General features: G+C 55.1%; 5 protein-coding genes across 5 annotated transcripts; 2 read left to right on the plus strand and 3 right to left on the minus strand.

The window, feature by feature from the left end:
* Positions 1-4,132: 4,132 nt before the first annotated feature.
* On the minus strand, positions 4,133-6,469 carry COCSUDRAFT_83466 (hypothetical protein; the record flags this gene model as incomplete). Its single annotated transcript, XM_005646996.1, has 9 exons — positions 4,133-4,356; positions 4,516-4,639; positions 4,755-4,894; positions 5,030-5,117; positions 5,225-5,319; positions 5,453-5,573; positions 5,662-5,748; positions 5,904-6,057; positions 6,339-6,469. 9 exons carry the CDS (start codon positions 6,467-6,469, stop codon positions 4,133-4,135), a joined length of 1,164 nt encoding a protein of 387 aa, XP_005647053.1.
* Positions 6,470-7,788: 1,319 nt separating this feature from the next.
* On the plus strand, positions 7,789-10,325 carry COCSUDRAFT_55929 (hypothetical protein; the record flags this gene model as incomplete). The annotated part of the gene is made up of 8 exons (XM_005646719.1): positions 7,789-7,887; positions 8,232-8,399; positions 8,663-8,757; positions 8,905-9,124; positions 9,294-9,614; positions 9,708-9,821; positions 10,002-10,130; positions 10,233-10,325. 8 exons carry the CDS (start codon positions 7,789-7,791, stop codon positions 10,323-10,325), a joined length of 1,239 nt encoding a protein of 412 aa, XP_005646776.1.
* Positions 10,326-10,340: 15 nt separating this feature from the next.
* COCSUDRAFT_66515 (translation initiation factor eIF3 subunit) lies at positions 10,341-12,843 on the minus strand (the record flags this gene model as incomplete). The annotated part of the gene is made up of 5 exons (XM_005646720.1): positions 10,341-10,633; positions 10,835-11,130; positions 11,334-11,437; positions 11,577-11,779; positions 12,807-12,843. The coding sequence occupies 5 exons, from the start codon at positions 12,841-12,843 to the stop codon at positions 10,530-10,532; spliced, it is 744 nt and encodes a 247-aa protein (XP_005646777.1). The 3' UTR covers positions 10,341-10,529.
* Positions 12,844-15,278: 2,435 nt separating this feature from the next.
* Positions 15,279-16,323, plus strand: COCSUDRAFT_8819 (hypothetical protein; the record flags this gene model as incomplete). The annotated part of the gene is made up of 3 exons (XM_005646721.1): positions 15,279-15,461; positions 15,662-15,832; positions 16,174-16,323. Coding segments are annotated over 3 exons (504 nt in total), but the record flags the coding sequence as incomplete, so codon positions are not given.
* A 674-nt stretch (positions 16,324-16,997) lies between these two features.
* Positions 16,998-18,637, minus strand: COCSUDRAFT_53738 (hypothetical protein). Its single transcript, XM_005646722.1, has 3 exons — positions 18,479-18,637; positions 18,058-18,200; positions 16,998-17,928 (listed from the first exon to the last, which is right to left on the minus strand). The coding sequence occupies exons 1-3, from the start codon at positions 18,542-18,544 to the stop codon at positions 17,796-17,798; spliced, it is 342 nt and encodes a 113-aa protein (XP_005646779.1). The 5' UTR covers positions 18,545-18,637; the 3' UTR covers positions 16,998-17,795.
* Between the last annotated feature and the right edge of the window lie 505 nt (positions 18,638-19,142).

Genomic DNA, 19,142 nt, shown 5'->3' on the forward strand with positions numbered 1-19,142 from the left:
TCCTTTACCAATCCAACAGACATTGAACGAAAGAGTGCTTCCGGGCGGGGTAATCATTGCATTGTTGCTGCACTGTAATCACTATACTTAGTCTATCAACTCTGGCGCTCGCATTGTCCAGCATGTCTGCATCTCTCTCCACAAGGAGCTGAATTCTATTCTAGGATGTTACACCGGCGTAAACAACAGCTTCTAAAGGAAGATTAGTTGCGGCATGGGAGGGTAGTGTACCACGAGGCGTTTGGTGATGGCGGCGTAGAGGCGGAAGGTGTCGGCCACGGAAGTAGTGTGCAGCACCTCAAAACCGTCCACCACCTCTGTCGTCACAGTCGCCGTCTTCACAGCCTTCAGCTCCGCCTGATCGCAACCACAGATAGCAATCAAGCCGTACTTCAAGCAGAAGGAAGGCACAATCACGCTGCATGCCTGGCTTCTGCACAATCCCTGTGCTGGAAAATTTGTGGACCTCACGGGGCTTGAAGTGACTGCGAAGCTCCACACCTGGGGAATGACAAGCCCTTTGTCTTTGCCTAACCTCGATGGTTCTGAAGTGCAATCCCTCCACACAATATTGGGGTGCCCCAAGCCGAGGTAGGCATGCAAATGAATTTGCCTGCCTGTCCTATCATGTGCCTTCATGTCCAGCACCTCGAGCTGCAACTGGCACCCTGGTAGCAGTACATCAAAAGTTAAGCCATACTCAACAAAGAGTGCAACGCACCCCCTGGACCTCGATCTCGGGCAGGCCCTCGACGAGGTACATGACTCGGCGCAGGCCGCAGCGGCGCATCACGTACTTCTGCTTCTCGTAGCGCCCTTGTTTAATCGAGCCGACCAAATCGTGCACGCCCTTGCGCTCCACCACAAAGTCCAGCGCCCACACCTCCCCGGGGCTGCGGATCGACCGCGCCACCCACAGCGCGTCCCCTGTGTCCGAGTGCCGCACCTGCACACCCGCACGTTGCTCAAGGGTGACATGCGCTCTGTATAGAGGCGTCGTCACATCCTGTGGGATCTTACACAACCACATGCAAACAGACGCGGCCCTGAGACAAAACCCGTCAAGCACTGCCTTATTACGTTGTGAGGACTGTCATTCTTGTGTGGCACCAGTCAGCTTTCCTGAGGTCGCAGCACTAGTAGCAAAGAAGCTTGACGAATGGGGTTGGTGGGTTTCAAAGGTCAGTTGCTGGCATCGATGCACGAGGCGGGCTTGGGCTTGGCCGGGCCCGAATCACGCAAGATGAAATCACTGCCGATAGCCATAAAGCGCTGCTGAGCCAGCCAAAGCAGCCACAACTCAACAACCCAATGAATTATGTCCAGTGTCCGTGACAACTTGGGTTGGGGCGCACCTCCACGTTGATGCCCAGGTTTCTGAGCTGGCGCACGCACTCGTCGCGCGACTCGGTGCGGCTAGCGGTTTTGCGGCCGCCCACGTGGCGCCCAAACTGCTCCCGCTGATCCAGGACCAGCACCACCTGCACCACAGGCCAGCCTCTCAATTTTTCCCTTACTCACCCCAGGAGGAAAAATCCAGGGGAAATACTTGGAAGGGACTGTATGTGACGTCAGCAGCACTTCTTGTCACCCCCGCCAACCCCCCCTTACAAGGACCAACCCCTGTACGCATGTCTGTACACACATATCACTGATGCATTCCCAGCGTTCTGTGATGCAGCGAACGCAAGGTAGGCAATTTTTGGGGGTACCACTTTTTGGTGGAGTGAAGGCATGATTATGTAGTGAGGGTTTCTATGGCGGTCGGACCTCGTAGTGGTCTCGGAAGGCCTCTCCAGGGGGCAGCGGAGGCAGCCGGACCTCCCTGTCTCCCAGGCCCCACTCGCCACCCAGGCCTTGCAGCCGCCACACTCCCTTCGTCGCCTGCCCAACACAAAGACCATCGATGCCCACCGTAACACCAAAGCAACGGGACAGAGTGCACTTACTTTGATTGTCGCAATCATGGTGATCAGGCTGTCATCCTTTGTAGAAGCTTGAACTCTGCCAAAGCACAAGTGAACATGCAGACTGGCGGGTTTGGTGGGTAGGTGGAGTGACCTGTCCAGTGTGTTCGCTGGTGGCTCGGGATATACCGCTGCTGGCGCCCGAGTCATTTCTTTGCAGGCTTGGCTGTGACGCCGTGCGTTGGGCTGCAAGAACAACGATTCATGTCTCAACAGCACGCCCAGATTGACAATGCACTGTTCTTCATTTAGCGTCACATGCAGCATCGACCTGCAGCTGAGGCAAACTCGTGTACTGGACACATCAGCTCTTGTAGGTCGATACACTGTGACGCACCCTGCGGGGGCAAAGCTAGCTGTGCCGGCGCAGAGGACGGCGCTGCTCTCGGCTGCGCGGCCGCGCGCGCCTCCGCAGCCCGGGCCACCAGATTTGGCGGGCGCCTGTCCCGGCCTGGCCCTGGCAGTGCCGCCCGCAGCTGCGCAGAGCTGCCCGGCTGGTCTAATGCGGCATGCCACCCGCCAGCCTGTGAGCCCTGTGTCTCCAGAAAGGGCGCCTCAAACATTGGTTGGGAGCCCAGACGAGCGCTCGGGCCGGCCTGTGAGCCCGCCTGCGGCTGGCTGTCGCGCGCAGCTGTGCTGCCCTGCTGCGACTGCGGCAGGGGGGGCATGCCGGCGGCGCCCTGGGAGAGCCGGAGGTCGGGGGCCGGCGCCGCGGCGGGCAAGTCATGCAGAGCCCAGTCAAAGGGCTGCGCGGCTGGCGCGGCTGCTGGGGCGGGTAGGGCTGCTGGGGCAGGGTCGTCCTCCTCGTCTGAGCTAATCATAAGCACCTCGACAGCCTCCTCCACAGAGCGGCCATCCCTCAGCGCCTGCAGAAACAAATGGATGTGTCAGTTCAAATCTCATATCCTGGACTCTCTAAGGTGCGATGCTGACTTGCTACACATGAAGGCACCCGCTGGGAAAGGCGGGGATGCAAAGACCATCTACTTGATAGGAGGGCTTGCACGATGTGATTATTGCTGGAGAAAGTTGCACAGAACAAAAAAACAGAGGGGACCTGAGATGCAAATGCAAGGATCATGTTTGGTGAGACATCCAAAAGGGCCACTGCAGGCTGTCTCACCGAGGCTGCCTGCTCTGGAGTGAAGCCCATGTCCACGAGCTGCGCGACGCAGCCATCATCAGCCCCTGCTTCAGACGGGCCAGCTTCCTGGTGGGCGTCAGCTGCCCGGCTGGCGGCAGCTGCCCGGCTGGCGGCAGCTGCCTGGCTGGGAGCAGCTGCCTGCCTGGGGGCTGGTGTGGCCACCTCCTCGTCGTCGCTGTCCAGAAGCTCCACCACCTCAGCCTCCACCACAGGACCGCCTGTATCATAAGCACCAAGAAGTTCATGACAAGAACAATATTGTTTGCAATGCAGCTGTCATTGTTGTGCACGTTGGACTGAGATCACAACTTTACGGCTAGCCCATGTCTGAAGGGGGCAAACACTCCATTGAGCATTCTTTGCAGGGGGAAGCGAAATAAGTGTGAAAACACACCTCGCCTCTGGGCAGGTGTTGACGCACGTCCTCTTGATGCAGCGCCCCCGCCCGGGAGCACAGGCACCGAGGTCAGCATCGGGGGAGCTGCCTGGGCCGCATAGCGGGGCTGGTATCCTGCAGAACCAGCCGCAACAGAGGGCAGCTGCTGCGGTGCAGCTACACTCCGGCCGGCTGAGCCGGGGTGGGCACTCGGTGGCGGCCATTGGGCTGCAGCAGCTACAGAGTACCCTGCAGCAGCTGTCCTCGGGGCCGCCATGGAAGCTGCCACAAAACGCTGCGCAGCTGCCAGCCGCTCCCGCAGGGGCAGCGCTGTGAGATTGGGCAGCCCGTCCGCACCCAACGCTGCACAACATCCACCAGACACTTCTTCAGAACTGCAAGCTCCCCAGCCATGCAAGATAGACTCGAAATGATACATGATGCATGTAGTAATATATATCTTCCTACAAGGATGGCAGAAAGATTCATCCTAGTAGGAAGAGTTGTGTTGTGCTGACGCCGCACTCTGCAGTAAGAATTGAGACAATCATTATTAGATGCATATGAGCACTGCTCTAGTGGAGCGTGGGAGGGACGCACGGATGTCGGGCATGGCAACACCGGCCGCAACGCTCTGGCTGGGCGCTAGGGCTCTGCCGCGGGCCGGGCCCGCCGCGGCCGACGGCGCGGCAGAGCCGGAGGTTGCTGCCGCGCGCCCTGCGGCGCTGCTGCTGCCCCCTTTGCCGGCCCCGGAGGCCCGGCGCGCCGGCTGCGGCAGCGGCTGCTGCGCAGAGCCTGCCGCCGCTGCCCTGCTGCCCTGCTCGGCCGCTGCAGAGCCGAATGCTGCTGCTCCCGCATATCCTGCGTTGCTGCCACCTGTGAAGCCACCATTGGCTTTGCATTTTCTATGTTCATCGCAGTAACCAACGAAGGCAATATTGAGGCTATGCAGGAGAGCTGGCCATAATACTATGCAAATTTGCCTGCCAAAAGCCTGTGCTACTTGTGTGGAGGTTGGTAAAGCTTACCAGCAGCAGAAGGGGCGGCCACGGTAGAAGAATCGGGAAGGGAGGCAAGAGGGATGGCCGGATCCTCAGCGATGCGGTTGCGAATGACAGCGTCCTTGTAGAGCCTCGCTGCCAAGATTGTCCCCTGCCATGCCAGAGCAGTACTATGGGCTTGATTCATCTCAAGTACTCTCCATGCTGGATGTCGTCTGCTACAAATAGGATGCTTGTAGCGCTTAATGAGTCCGTCAAGAGCGCACCTCAGGAGTGAGCTTGCATTTCATGGGAAGACTGTAGGCAAGAACCAGTGGCGGCTCTCTGTTCTTGAGCGTGCTGAAACTGCTCCAGCCGTTGTACCATCGCTGAGGGTTGTTCACACCGCCCTGAGCCTGCCCATTGCCTATTGGAAAAACAAAACACTCAGATCACCAAAGAACACTCACTTTCAAGGGATGTGCCTGTGCAGCACCCAAATCGACATAAAGCATGAAGGAACTCTCTGATTCTGTTAACGAGTACAGTGAATGTGACTCACCAAAGATGGGAGCGTCTGCCAGGCCGCTGGCTTCTGCCCGATCAGACAAGTCCTTCCTAGTGAGATGGTCCTCGCCGTGCCTGTGGGCCTGTACCATGCAGTATCATATGATAAAGTTTCAATGAAAATGAAAGCTTTTTCAAGCATCCAAAACCACCTTCAATTGTGGCTGCGTGCTGTGGTTCCAAGCAGCACCTTGAAGAGAGTGATCAAGAAAGCGTAGGCAGCTGTGCCAACGCCTGGTATGTACTCCTTGTGCTTGCGCGCCTTCTTTTTGAGCCTGGCCTCCTCTGACGCACACATACAACTACCGTCAGAATAAACAGATGAAACCTTGCGTTGTTGATTTTCAATGTTAGTATCATCAGTCAATGCTTGTTTTGGAGGATCTGCTTTGCAGTAACGAGAGAGATAGAGACGGACCTGCAGGAGCAGGGGCGACGTGCAGGGCATTGTGGGCAACCTGCTCCTGCTGTCCTTGCAGCGCCTGCTTTGCTGCTTTCGCCGCCGCTGCCTTGCGCTTCCTGTCTGCCACTGCGGCAGCCTGTGCAGAAATAAGAACAAATTACCACATTAAGCTGCTGCAATCTCGCTAAGATTGTGCTTCACAAGAGGACTGGATGCTAATGTACCTGTCTTTGAGTCTCCAGCTGCAGCTCTTCTGCTGAGGGTGGCCCTGGTGCGCATCCAGGCAGAGTCCACAAATGCTCCACAACCATCTGCGGTTGATGCAAACAACAGTAAGTTTCCTTGGTGTGGTTCAACCGTGTGCAATCCGAGATCAAGCTGCGTCCACCATTGCTTATTAGATACAGTACAGGCCTGGGAGACCTGTGTTGAATGCTTTGGCATTTCACAGCAGCAGAGGACTCACCCGGCGAGTCTCAGGGCCAATACTGGGCAGGGACTCCAGCATGGCAGCATTGTATATTCGCTGTGGGAATTCACGCACACTGGTGGCCGCACGTCCCATGCTCGAGGTCTTCACTTGATCCCTCTTCCGCCTGATCCATTCTGCACGTATCTCCCTGCTCAGGAAGGTTGCACACCGTGAGCTAATGACGACTGCCTATATCATGACAAACCTTGGATATCACTGGAATCTCTTTAGCAAGCACGCAGTAAATGGATGCATATCTGCACACAAAAATTTATTTTCTCTTGTGTACATCCGCTTAGATTTATACATCCAATTGGCTATTGTAAAGATACCAGCCTGACCCTCCGTCCTTATGGACATGCTACATAATTCATTTCTAAGTGAAAAATTCATATTGATAGGGCAAACTTTGACTGCCCAAAGACTCACTGCAGAAAGTGGACGATGTGAAGGTTGGCATCGTGTCCACATCTTTCGTGGCTCGCTGTGACAGGATGATCTACAATGTCCCTCGCTTTCAAGGCTGCTGCAGCATAGAGACCAGGACCCTCTTGGGACATCCTGTGTTTGCTCTGCTGTGCTCAATAGCACAAGATGAGCATCAAAATGGGCTGAAAGCATCGAGTGTAGTGTACATCTAATTGAAATTGCAGATCCTAACTTCGAGGATGGCACTTGTTGGTAATCTGATGTCTTCGATCGCCAGGCGACGCCAGCCAAATGAATGCACGACAGACAATTTCAAGACCTGCATCCTGGACACATTATCACCCCCTCCAGTTTTCACATGCCCCTTATTCTTGGACCGTCAACTCTGTCTTGATCGGTGGCCTGACTGAAAAGCTCGGTTAGTGAATTATGCGCTTTTTTTTGCTTGAAAATCTTGCTTCGACAGGCTCATCGATCTGGGGATTTTCAGTTGGTAATATCTTTGTTGAAAGAGCAGCAGGTTTCCCATCGAAGCGAATATATAGCTCCGAGCAGCAGCTTCTCAGACTGTCAACAAGCATATCTTATGCATCAATAACATTCCTAGTCTCTTAACTTTTGCGCATCAAAGTATACGGCACCCTCCTCGCTGCATGCGTGGCAGGTTTCTTTCAAGCCAGTGCAGTCGATGCTGCAATGTATCTGACTACAGAAGATAACGGAAGCGCAGGGACGCTATCAGAGGAAACACACGTTGACAGCTGTAAAATTCACAGAGCAGAGATTGCTCCCAGACAGCTTGTGAAGCTCAAGCTTCTCAAGCGGTTACAACTTATTAGGAACAAAAATCCTCCTAAGGAGGTTGAGGTTCTACGTCAGAAGACTTTCAGGTGAGTCACAAGGCGCTTTGGCACGGTACATAGCACACCATGCAGAGCTGAAGAAATCACTGTGAGAAGCTGATCTCTTGAGGGGTCTTGTCATGCCAACTGCAGCTTTGAGCACACCCACCCGGACCTTGCCGATGAGCACTTCCTTAGAAGCCAGAAAGCCCCCAGCAGCTTTGTGGATCCTGGGTCCTCATTTCCACAATCCCAAAGCACATCGCCTGCCAAGAGGCAGGCGAGTAGCAACAAAGGGGTTTGGAGACCAGCGTTCAAAAGGACAGAACAAGACAGCCTCAAAGATACATATACAACAAGCACCGCAGCTCCTGTCCCCGGCAAGAAGAAGACAAAGAGGAAGAAGTTGAGGGTGCCAAATGAGGAATCTCAGCCCGAAGAGAGCCCACGCAATGCTGAGGCTTTTGCCAAGCTCGAGGATCAAATTAGCGTCCTACAGCAAAATGTGCAGGTATTTTTCTTACTTGACGCACACTTTGGAGTTCTTTTTCGCGGCAGTGTGTGGCAAAAGCCAACACTGCTCCGCTTGGTGCAGGATGTCATTGGCAATGACAAAGGCCTGGCGGACAGAGCAGGCGCTGGGAGCGCACCTCCTGCAGCAATTTTGCAGACACAAGCAGGCCGTGCCGCTCTTGTGGGCAGCCGCAGTGAGCAAGCACCGGCTCAGGACCCAACAAGCAGGTCTGCAACAGCCCATCCCCAAGTGCTGTGTCTTCCCTGCACATTGCTAAGACAGCCCACAAGCCTTGTGGCCTCGCATTCGTGCTTGTTAAGCGGAGTACTATACACATATTGGGGTGCAGGTCAGCAGGCGCACCTGAAGATGGCGTAAGACCCATCCACTGGTGGCAGCGGGAATCCAGGAAATCTTCAGGGGCAGTGGCAGCACCAGTACGTTTTGTAGTTCAAGGCCTCCTTATCAACTTGCTCTGCATTTCTCCCCCCATTGCTTTCTTATCGTCACCTTACATATTGTCTTGGCTGCGCTCAGGACGACTGGATGGATTACTATCGCGACCCTGAAAGCATCGAGGCGGCGGCTGCTGTAAGGCGGTGTCTGGCGCTGCTGACAAAGCAGGCACAGCATGAACCTCAGCCAAAACCACAGCCAGATACGTCCCGGACTTCCCAATCTGATGTTGGTGCGCATGCAACCCAGGTTGGCAGCTCCCGGCCAGCGAGTAGTCGCGCCAGGCCTGTTTCCACCCCGAGCAAACTCCAGAAGGAGACCATAATGCAGGTGTGATGCTTTGTGCCCTTCAGTTGGTGTAGATTGTGCGTACTAAATTGATGGTGTCTTTGGTAAGCCTGAGCGCATCGTCAAGGAGCAGTATGGCCCTCCTGACCTGCGTGTACAAGCCATGCTGCTGTTTGGCTGTGGCACAACTAGAAATGCATGATCATGAGGCATGCTGTGGGCAGATGAAGGTGCGCCAAGATCTGGAGCTGAGGGCAGCAGAGGAGGCAGCGCACAGAATTCGAGCTCATCAGCTGCCACGGACAACTTCTGAACCCAGGTCAGAGACCATACTACATTCCATGCGGACAAAAACCTTACAGCCTCTGGGTTTGACATTATGAGCTCGGATCCTACATGATGTGTACATGCAGGTGTAGGATTAAGTAAATGGATGTCTCTTCCCTTATCAAGTGTCCAAGCGCAGGTATGCCAGAATCCTGGCACAACAGGCAGAGAGGGTGCGCAACTTCCACGAGCACTCCAGGCAAGTGCTGGAGGAGTTGGAGGGGCCGTTCTCTTTCTATGAGCGCGACAAGGAGCGCGCGCTTGCCGCAAGTGCTGCTGCGGCCGCTATTGCGGAGAAAGAGGCCGCGCAACCAAAGCCAGTGTTCAGGGCCAAACCAGTTCCGGCCTTCATTCAGAAGGTATCCACAATCTATATAAATTTGATCAAGAACCACAGATAACCCTTTTCATGTCCCTGAGGACACTGATCACAGTCGTCTTTCACTGAGTCATGCAGCATGGTGCGTCTTTCATGCTGCATCGGGAACATTGCAACTTGCATTGACAGACGCATGCATTCACATGCAGAGAGCGCAGCAGTTCAGGCTGCAGCGGCAGCAGAGACAAGCACTGGCAGCCCTGCAGCAGAACCTGCAAGCCCCAGTTAAGCCCAAACAGCCCAAGCCTTATAAGGCACTGCCAGCTCATTTGCTGCAGCAGGAGAAAGCGGTTGATCACTGGGGAGGGAGAGCATCAGAGCAGGCTGCAGCAGCCCCAGTGAATAGATCTGTGTCTTCAGTGATGGAAGAGGTCAGGAGGCTGGAGGGCAGGACAGCAAAGGCAGCGCTCAGCAGAAGGGACCTGAACATGGGCAGGGCCGTTGCTGACAGGCAGGGGGGAGCCATGGAGGTTGGCTTGGGGCACTTGCAGAGCTCATCTCCAAGTAACAAAGATGGAGCTCTTTTGCAAAGGGTGCCGGCCAGCTCACCAGGTTGGCCGCAGGCCCTTGTGTACAAGGCAGGAAAGGTGCCAAATTTTGGGGCCCTGCATGCGCTGTGGGCGCAGAAGCTGGCTGCTGCCAGGGCGGCGGTGCAGAGGCGTCTCACAGTGCCAAAGGTACGGACTAAATACTGAATAACCGATCTGGTGTTCAATGAATACTGTTCCTGTGAACAAAGCAGCGAGCTCGAGCTGGAGCTGCTTAATCTGTGCCCCAGTTTATTCTCGATGTGCCTTATCCCAAGAATGGAGAGTACTGCATGTGATGGACATGATTGGTGTTGTGCGCATCTGCAGGAGTCCAGGCTCACAGCGCCGTCTGTGTCTAAGCGGCGTTTGGTGGCAACACCAAGCCACACAAATGCTGAAAGCGCCGGCAAGGAGCATGCAGTCACGGAAAGGGCCAAATCCTGGTTGGCCAGCTCAGTCAGCCACGCACGGACCTGTGAGGACAGCTTCTCGGAATTGCGTTATTCAGGACAATCAGCCCCCAGCGATGCAAGCGTGGAGCAGTGGTTTGCTCTGCAGGTGAGGCTGCAGCGCCGGACTGATCTGCTACTGGAGAAGATTGCCCTTGTCAAGCAAGGATGCAACAGCATTGTGGAGCAACTCGACTTGTGATTGGAGCTTGTACAAGATGCCCACGTCTGTTACAATCAAACTAGTCTGTGCAAGAACTTGCAACAAACTTGCATCAGCCCGCTTTGGCGCGCTGTGTGCTGTGCAAAAGCCTACATATACTAGCAGACTATCTAAGTTTGGCTGCTCGTGACCATGATCAACAGTCGGGGAGACCCAAGAGCCATCAACTGAAGGAAAACTGGTCTACATGAAGTCATCATCGTCCAGTGGATCGTCGAACTTGTAGTCATCCAGACCCGCAGAGCCGCCGCTGCGTCCCACATTCAGCGTTTTCTTCTTGCCTGCCACTGCACACACAACAGCCACGCTTCACACACCAACATCACTCACATAACAGCACGCAAGAAAGTTTTAGCAGAATGCGAATGAATCCGTCCACGCACATGGATGTCAAGCAGGAGACATTTGGGTGACACAGACATTGACACGCGGTCTGGTGCTGCTTTGCATGCGTGAGCTGAGATGGCATGCGGAGAGGAGTGCCTCACATTTCTTGGCGGCGTCAGCGGCTGTCTTTTCCTTGAGCTTGTCAGAGCGCATGCCTGCGACCGCAGTCTCGATGTCCTTGGTCTGCTGCAGGTCCAGGGGCTTCACTGCATTCTTGACAAGGGCCTTGACCAGCGCCTTGTAGTGCGCGCTCTTGGCGTGCGGGGCCATGTACTTGTTCACGAGCGCGGCGGCAAAGTCCTCAAAGTCCTTGGCTGACTTGGGCTGCAACGTGTCCAGGTTGATGTTCGAGCCAAACAGCTCCTGCGCCGCTGCAAAGTCGGCGTCCTCCACCAGCCTGCATCAGCCGTTAAAGCTTACAGGAGAATCCAATTAATCTCATGGGAAATATTATTCTTGTATGAAGCTTGAAGTCTGCATGAAAACCCTCATCCTTGGAGATCATCAGTCAGCAGAGTTCTCATGTGTACTGGACGAAGAACACCAAGGATGATGCACGGCCGGAGAAAGTGATGGGTGATCCTTGAAAGAAAGAAGCACCTTTGTTGCCGCAGTTTCTCAGCGATTGGATCATCCAAGGGACCCTCATCAATGGTTTGCAACCTCCCCTTGTCCTCATAGGACTTTTTGGCAACCTCCTTCTTCTGCAAGGCAGCACTACAGCGTGTGAGTAGCGATCATAGCTGGCTGCTCTGCATGGTGCAATCTTAACGCTGTGTTCTGAAGAGACCCCAGTTCAATCACCTATAGTTCATATCCTGAAGGGTATGAACCAGTGTCAACCTGCTGTGGTTTGGGGACGTTCTTCTCCCAGGTGGGGGGCGCATCCTCATCTTCGTCCTCTCCAGCAAATTTTGAAGCATCGGGTTCTTTGGTGCTGGCTAGTACAGCCTGGCCCTTGGTCTCAAACTGATGGCCGTTTGCAGCCCCTGCTGCCAGCTTGGGCTCAAAGGTCTCGTCTTCCCAATCTTCCCAATCGTCTGCCACTGCAAGAACGGCATACTTGCCTCGTCAAGTGTATGCTATCACCACTCTGTGCCAAGGTGGTGCTGAACGTTCAGGCATCACAGACATTTGTCGGTGCAATATCTAAAGCAGAATATGCTTGCGACAGCATAGCAACATGCACATATTCTCTACGCCACTGCACCATCCAGACTATCATCAATAAGCCAGCAAGGTGGCGGCAGAACAAATTGAACAGGAAGGAACTAGAAGCACCACACACTTTTCCAAGGCCGTTCGGATCACAGACGAGATGTCCCTATCGATGAGTCCAAGATGCAACGTCCTGGCAGATGAAGGCCACAAGGTGGCAGGCTTGCAGGATCCGACGAATGCCTGCAAATATGAAGGAACACGGACAGCTGATCACCAAGAAAGAGCCCGCCAAGCCTTGCGATCAAGCTCTGGCACAGGCTCTGTGATATCCCTCGTTGATGACTTCTCTTTCACAGTTATGCGTTTAAATCATTAAAAGAATGGAAGTCGCATGTCAATTGTTTGGCTTGCGTTCTTCTCTAATCGCCGCAGCGAGGCCCTCGATACGACGGCGTTCCTGTGCATCAAACTGGTTGTTGCGCGGAGAATCAAGTCACAAGAACTGCGAAGACTGATAATTCTGTGCGAAAGGCGATCAGTTGGAGCCTGTTGCACCAGGGCAGAGACGCGGTGTGTTGCAAGCTGCGGGGACCAACTTGAGATGATCCTTGCATCTCTTCGAAATTTTGCAAGGTTTGCTCTCCGCGCCAGGATTATTATCAGCATGTGAACTGATCGAATATTGAGTGTAGATAGAGGTCTGCAATGGAAGGCCGGTCGCTGAAGGAGCACCCTTACTCTCCCAGTGGCAGTACTGACATGAGGAGAATCAGCCTTCCAGAGGTCTTTCAGGACCTTTGATTGCATGCCCCTTTGGCAGAGCATTTATACATCCTTCTAAGAAAGCGCGATGGTCCCACGACGAGGAGACTAAGGCTTTTGCTGGGTGGTGCACGGCCTGTAATGCACTACCTACTCTCTGCTGCCTTGTGCTGAAGAGCACTGGCATGCCTGCAATATTTCATAGAAAATTTCAAAATCGAGAAGGTTGTCCTTGCAAGGGTGCCTTCCACACACCCGCAGTCCTCTTCAGTCACACGTGAGGAAGGTGTTTCTGCTTGGGTATTTCAGGCACGACAACTTGGGGGTTTGCCAAGCAGAGTAACCTATCATGTGCCCTATTTTCCCGCACTAGACTGAGATAGTGTCGATCAGCCACACCATGCGTTTGGCAAGGCTCTGCATTGACGGTGTCTGTGCTCTTGCAGCAGTCAGAGAGGGGCCACTTGGAGGCTTCAATGTTAAACAACAATAACGGAGTTGATCCTGCCAACTCCCGCCAATTCCCAACGCAATTCAATGGAGGGCCCTTATCAGGTAGTGTTCTTTGTGCACATGACTTCCACTGTCTGTCTTGCCGCAATATTCCGGTCTCTGCTCAGGACGAAGATGCCTAATGAATTTCTGTATGGCAGGCATACCAGGATTACAGGGAAACTACACAATGCAGAACGCGCTGCAGGGTGGAAGGTAAATTCCTCAAGATCTCCTCCCCCAAGAAGGTTGCAGGAACTGTGAGACGTGAATATTGCAGCGTGGGATAGACAGCCACTGACATGTTCTGACTTTGTGGGTTCCTGACACATCTTGGGGTTGTCCAGGCCTGGGCTTGGAGGCTTGCCTGCTTCTGCGGCACCGCAGCCTACTGCGCAGGGAAGATTCGGCGGCGGGAACTTTGGGCAGGGCTTGCCTCAGCAGGTACCTCCATTCTTCATCTCTTCACCTCGCCAATACATCAGTGGCGAACAAGTGGCTGAGCCCTAGGATGTCATCCATTAATTCTGCCAACATTTGGCTTCGCCAATGCATGACGATAACTTTCAGCTGTAAAGGTGTCCTCATGCGCAGTTTGGACCGGGGCCGGGAAGAGGAGGGGTACCGGTGGCGATGAATGGGCTGCCGCCCAACGCGGGGAGGGGTCCGGTGGGGAGCGGCTTGGGCGGCATGAATCTGCCGGGCGTCGGCGGGCGCGGGCTCGACCGCGGCTTGGCCGGCGCGCCGCTCGGCCAGCCGCCTGCCGCCCCCGGCCTGCAGCAGCGCGGCGGCAACATGGGCATGTTCATGAACGCCCAGGGGCGCGGCGTGGGGGGACTCGGCGGCCTTGGAGCGGGGGGCCTCGGGGGCCTCGGAGCTCCCATGGGCAACCTGGGATCCGCGCTTGGACTTGGCACGTCCCCGGGCCGCACCAACCCGATGAACAACCTGCACGGGATGGCCGGCGCGGGCCAGTACCCCTCCGGGGACCTGCTGGCCATGATCAACAAGGGGCAGCTGGTCAACCCGGGGGGCATGGGCGCCTTTGGCGGCCTGGGCGGGGCTGCCGGGCAGGGCCTCGGGCCTGGCAACCTGGGCTCGCAGGCCATGCAGGCGCAGCAGGGCCAGCAGCAGAAGCAGCAGGAGCAGGAGCCGCCCGCGTTTGATGCCTCGGAGTTCCCAGCCCTCGGGGCCACCCGGCAGGCGGGCACGCTCGCGAACGGCGACGGCGGCGGCGGTGGCGCGGGCCTGGGAGGCTTGGGGGAGGCGCCATACTCCAACCTGGCCAACCTGCACAAGGCTCAGATGGGCGGCGGCGGCCAGTTCTCCATTCAGAACGAGCAGGAGTTCCCGGCGCTCCCGGGCGCGGCCGACCAGAGAGGCACCGAGGACAACCAGGGCGGCCAGCAGCAACAGCAACAGGGTCTGGTGAGGTCCTGTCCCGCCAGCAGAGCCTCATCTGTCAGATTGCTTTTGTTTTCTGTCATACAGCGGCCTTTGCGGCAGGGAATCAAGGGCGTCGTGTCCTTGTTGATGAGGCAGTGTATGGGGCACTGACGATCCTGTCGCTGCCGCGGCAGGGGCAGCAGGGATTCCAGCAAAGGGGCATCATGGGAGGCTTCAGGCAGCAACCACAGCAGCAGCAGCAGCAGCCTGGTTTGGACCAGCAACAACAGCAGATGCAGAATGACATGAAGCGCAATGCTCGCCTCTACAATGACATCCCCGCCGCTGTGCTGCAGAGCTTGGTGCGGATGCCAACACATTAGCACTCGATGAAACCGAGCCTTCCCAAAAGGAAAGGCTATTCTAGAAAGGCATACAGTGTTTGTCTAAGAGGCGCTTCTCACGCATGCATGTGGACTGCAGGGCGGAGGGCAGGGTCCGGCAACCCAGGATCAGGTGATGCGGCTAATACACATGCAGCAACAAAGAGCCTTGGAACAGACCAAGGTAGGAGCTCCCATATGCATCTTTGTTCACAGCAATTACCGATGGAAATACCCCTCAGTGTGACACATGCGATCAAAAGAGCAATTGTGGCAATGTGCACTATTTTTTGCACCGACAAAGTCGGCGGTGGGCTGACATCTTCCTATGTGGCATCTGCAGGGCAATGTTGCGCAACCAGACCGCTTTGGCCTGCTGGGCTTGCTGGGTGTGATCCGCATGAGTGATCCGGACCTGACCACGCTTGCGCTTGGAACGGACCTCACGGGGCTGGGCCTTCACCTCAACTCCCCCGAGAACGTCTACAAAACCTTCGCTTCCCCCTGGGCTGAGGCGCCCCTGCGGCCTGAGCCCGACTTCAAGGTGAGCGCCAGTTGCATGCAACTCGAATCAATTCAAATCATGCCAAACAGAAGTTAGATCTTGAAATTGTATACGGTCATTGAGATGCCACCATGTTGAGAGGGCTAGAGCCTCCATGGAAATGCATGTGAGCCCCCTTTAGAAGTAGCATTGCCTGCATAAGCGATCTCCGGCCGTCGATGACCGGCGTGTGGGCGCAGGTGCCGGAGTGCTATCGGCATGCGCCGCCGCGATTGCAGGCGGGCTACTTCACCAAGTTTGCGCAGGAGACGCTGTTCTACATCTTCTACTCCATGCCTGGTGACGAGGCGCAGCTGTTTGCGGCGGATGAGCTGCAGCACCGCGGCTGGGCCTACCACAAGGAGTTCAAGGTGGGCCCTGCCGCCGTCTTACCTGTCCTCCCAATTTGCCCGGTCCTGCATTTCAGAAATGCGCTTGTGCAGACCCCCATTATGCACAAGCTTTCTTGACACCTTGATGTCGTTGTTGCCATCTGCTCATTTGCTCTGAATCTGGATGCACGGCATCATAGGGCTATGGGCGGTAATTTGATTGAGCAGATGCTGGCCTTTACTGGGCTTGTTTCTCCTCTTTCTAGTGGACCGCAGCTCACAGCTGACTTGCAGCGGAGCAGAATTCAGCAGCCTGCATGAGAACGCAACAGAATCACTAAGAGGAGACTAGTGATCTACATCCTGCGGGTGCGGCGCAGGTGTGGCTGACGGCAATCCAGGGGGTGGAGCCGCAGCAGAAGAACGACCAGATGGAGCGCAGCTCCTACTACGTCTTCGACACCGCCACCTGGGAGGCCGTGCGCAAGGATAACTTCGTGCTGCACTATGACGCCATCGAGCGGCTGCCCCCTCTGCAGCGCGCCCCGCTGCCGGTCGCCCCGGCCGCGCCGGCCCCCACCCAGGGCGCCTGATATTGACTCCCCTCCAAACCTGCTCTCAAACCCCCCGAGCCGCCAACCGCCGCAGCCGCGCGAGCCAGAGCCGGCTCTCAAAAACCTTCTTGGCTGCTGAGAGTGCGGCTGGAGCCCTGGTGCAGAAGGAGAGTGACTGTTGTGGTGAGAGGGGTCTGTATGGGGTGGGGTCGCTGCTCATGGCAGGCAGAGCGAGGGATTTTGGCAGCATGCGCTTGGTCAGATGTAGCTCTTTCGCGATCTGTGTCTCAGCGCGAGTCGTCCGATGATGAGGCTTTGACGGCGGTCCAATTCTTTGGCAGCAGATGTGTTGGGGCGCTGACTCTTTGAGGGAACGATGATATCTCTTAAATAGATGACAAGTGCTGAGGGGCCGGATGAAGAACATTGGATTGATTGTCTTGTTGTGATGGGGGCTGCCTCTGGTTCCTTTTGTAGGATTGAAAAGATTCAGCAGAGCTCTTGGCTTACTGTGAGGCGTGTGCGCGTTGTTGTACCACCAGTTCGGGATCAGGATGACATGAAGTGCCTGTAACAAGCGATCACTAGCAACAGAGAACCCTGGAAATAGTGCAATCGACACACTCAAAAGTTCTGGGGCCCGGAAGTTTGTGCATACTCTTACACATGTAGGATCCTCTTCAGCCATAAATGCCACTCACCTTTTCTTATCATGCTCATTTATCCAAATTTCCCAAGGATCCTCACACAACTCCGAACTGCCAATTAACCCGAGGGCCGACAATGTTTTCTAAACAGTTTGTGCTACACACTTTGATGACTTGATGCCGAATGCACACATACTCTCAGCTGCCTGCAACCAACTCATGATGGCCATGGGACAGAACCCGGAATGGAACAATCCGTTCAGATTTGCCAGGTCCTTTCAAAATGTACAGCATGATCTACCCTAATAAAACAGCATGCAGCATTTTGCACATATGCTGTAGTTGTCACACATAGATGGCTCTCCAAATAATACGATAGATCCAAAATTGCGCCCAAGACGAGCAGGAACACGTAAACAAAACTCAAGCGCCGCTGCAAGCTTGCTACCGTGCAAATTGCATTCGTCCAGCCAAAATTGACACATGTCCGCATGATGCAGCATCAAGCCCTTGCCAGAAAATCCTCATGCGACTCTCACAGATTGCAGTATCTTCAAATACCAGTAGGCTGCAAAAGGTAGGGACGATGGTGCCAGTACCATGGTCATTAAAAGATAATTTCACTGCTTGCCTGAGACTTGCTTTGGATGTAAAACCTCTCCCTGATGCTCCTCCATGCACATCTGAACCAGCTTTGCCGGTTGCAGCTGCTTTTAGGCATCTAAAAAATTTCAGTTTGCAGAGGGACAAGGCCGAGCCTTGCCATCAAAATCTCTGCTGGGCGGGAGTGAGCTGAATCGCTCACTCGCAAATAATACGCTCCAAAATCGCGGGTTGTAAACTGTCCTGATCAGCAACCCTGACCCAGTGCACCGCTGTGGGTGGCGCTTGGGCCGCAAGTGGGGTGTCTCTTGAGGACAGAATCAACTCAGACCTGCACCACCAATTCCACATCAACCGTCAACACTGTTGCCAAATGCACATCACATAGATGGGCGAAAATGCACATCTGTCCTGTTTATGACACTGCCTGTCAACGATCGTCACTGATGTGGAGGCTCACCTGTCATCGACTTTGGACAAGGTGCACACACTCCAGGTCTGAACGCTCTTCCCCGTGACCTTCCTGGGGAGCGCAGGCCGGCCTGCATCGTAGTACCGATCTGCCATCTCTCGCAGTGTTGTGCTGGTAACCGCCCTCACCACCTGTGCCATTCCAGATATCCTGACTCAGCACATCCTGAACCCAGCTGTTTCCGCCTTGTTCGGCCATTTACATGCTGAAGGTAAGCATGTACACGGTAAAATACCACGAATCTTATGGTATTGTTGCACTTGCGGTGTTTGTTGCTTCACAGCATTGCCAGGCACAAGACTCCTACTACATCGGGCCGGTGGCCAACCGGCCCAATAGAGCCATGCGCGGCCCCCAATCGCACAGTCTCTAATTCAAAAGGTGGTCATACACAACGAGCATGTCATACCTGGAAGCCTCGTGCTCGAGGGGAACATCGAACGGAACTTGACGCTGACACGCTGACGAAGGTCATCGTTGCTCTCCTGGCACGCTTCCTGCGCGCTTGCCCACCTCGGAACCCTGGTCCACCTCTTCTCCAGGCCTTTGAGCAACTCTTTAAACTTTTTTGATGTACTGCACTTGGGATTTCAGGCGCCAATGGGCCCACGACTGTTGTGGGCCGCGTCCTAGTCCAGGTCAGATTCCGCCAGAGAGCACAGGCTTCCACAGGCTGGCGATCGGCACGTGCTAAGGATAGGCCAGATGCATGCAAGTGGAGACACCATGTTCAAGTGTCTCTGATTTACCAAATTTGCGGTTTGCACTGGAGGCGCTGCCAATGCCAGTGGTATGACACCCAGAGGGCTAGTCACAGTGCTGCGGCTGCATGGTTGTCAGCTGAGCCGCACTGCGCAATGCGGCAGCCTCAGGCTGAGTGTGCACATTGTGCGCACTGGCACCTGGCAGGCATGCCGCGGCCGCAATGGCTCCATGGCACCATATAAGTGTGTGTCTTCCCATTTATCTGGGTCATATGATACAGCATCTTCAGTAAGATTGAGTGTGTCAATGGAAAGAAGGTCAAAATCTAGGGGAGGACGAAAGGCTGACTCGGTCAACGGGTTCTTCCC

Source organism: Coccomyxa subellipsoidea (genome assembly GCF_000258705.1).
Source record: "Coccomyxa subellipsoidea C-169, whole genome shotgun sequence".
Classification (NCBI taxonomy): Eukaryota; Viridiplantae; Chlorophyta; class Trebouxiophyceae; family Coccomyxaceae; genus Coccomyxa; species Coccomyxa subellipsoidea.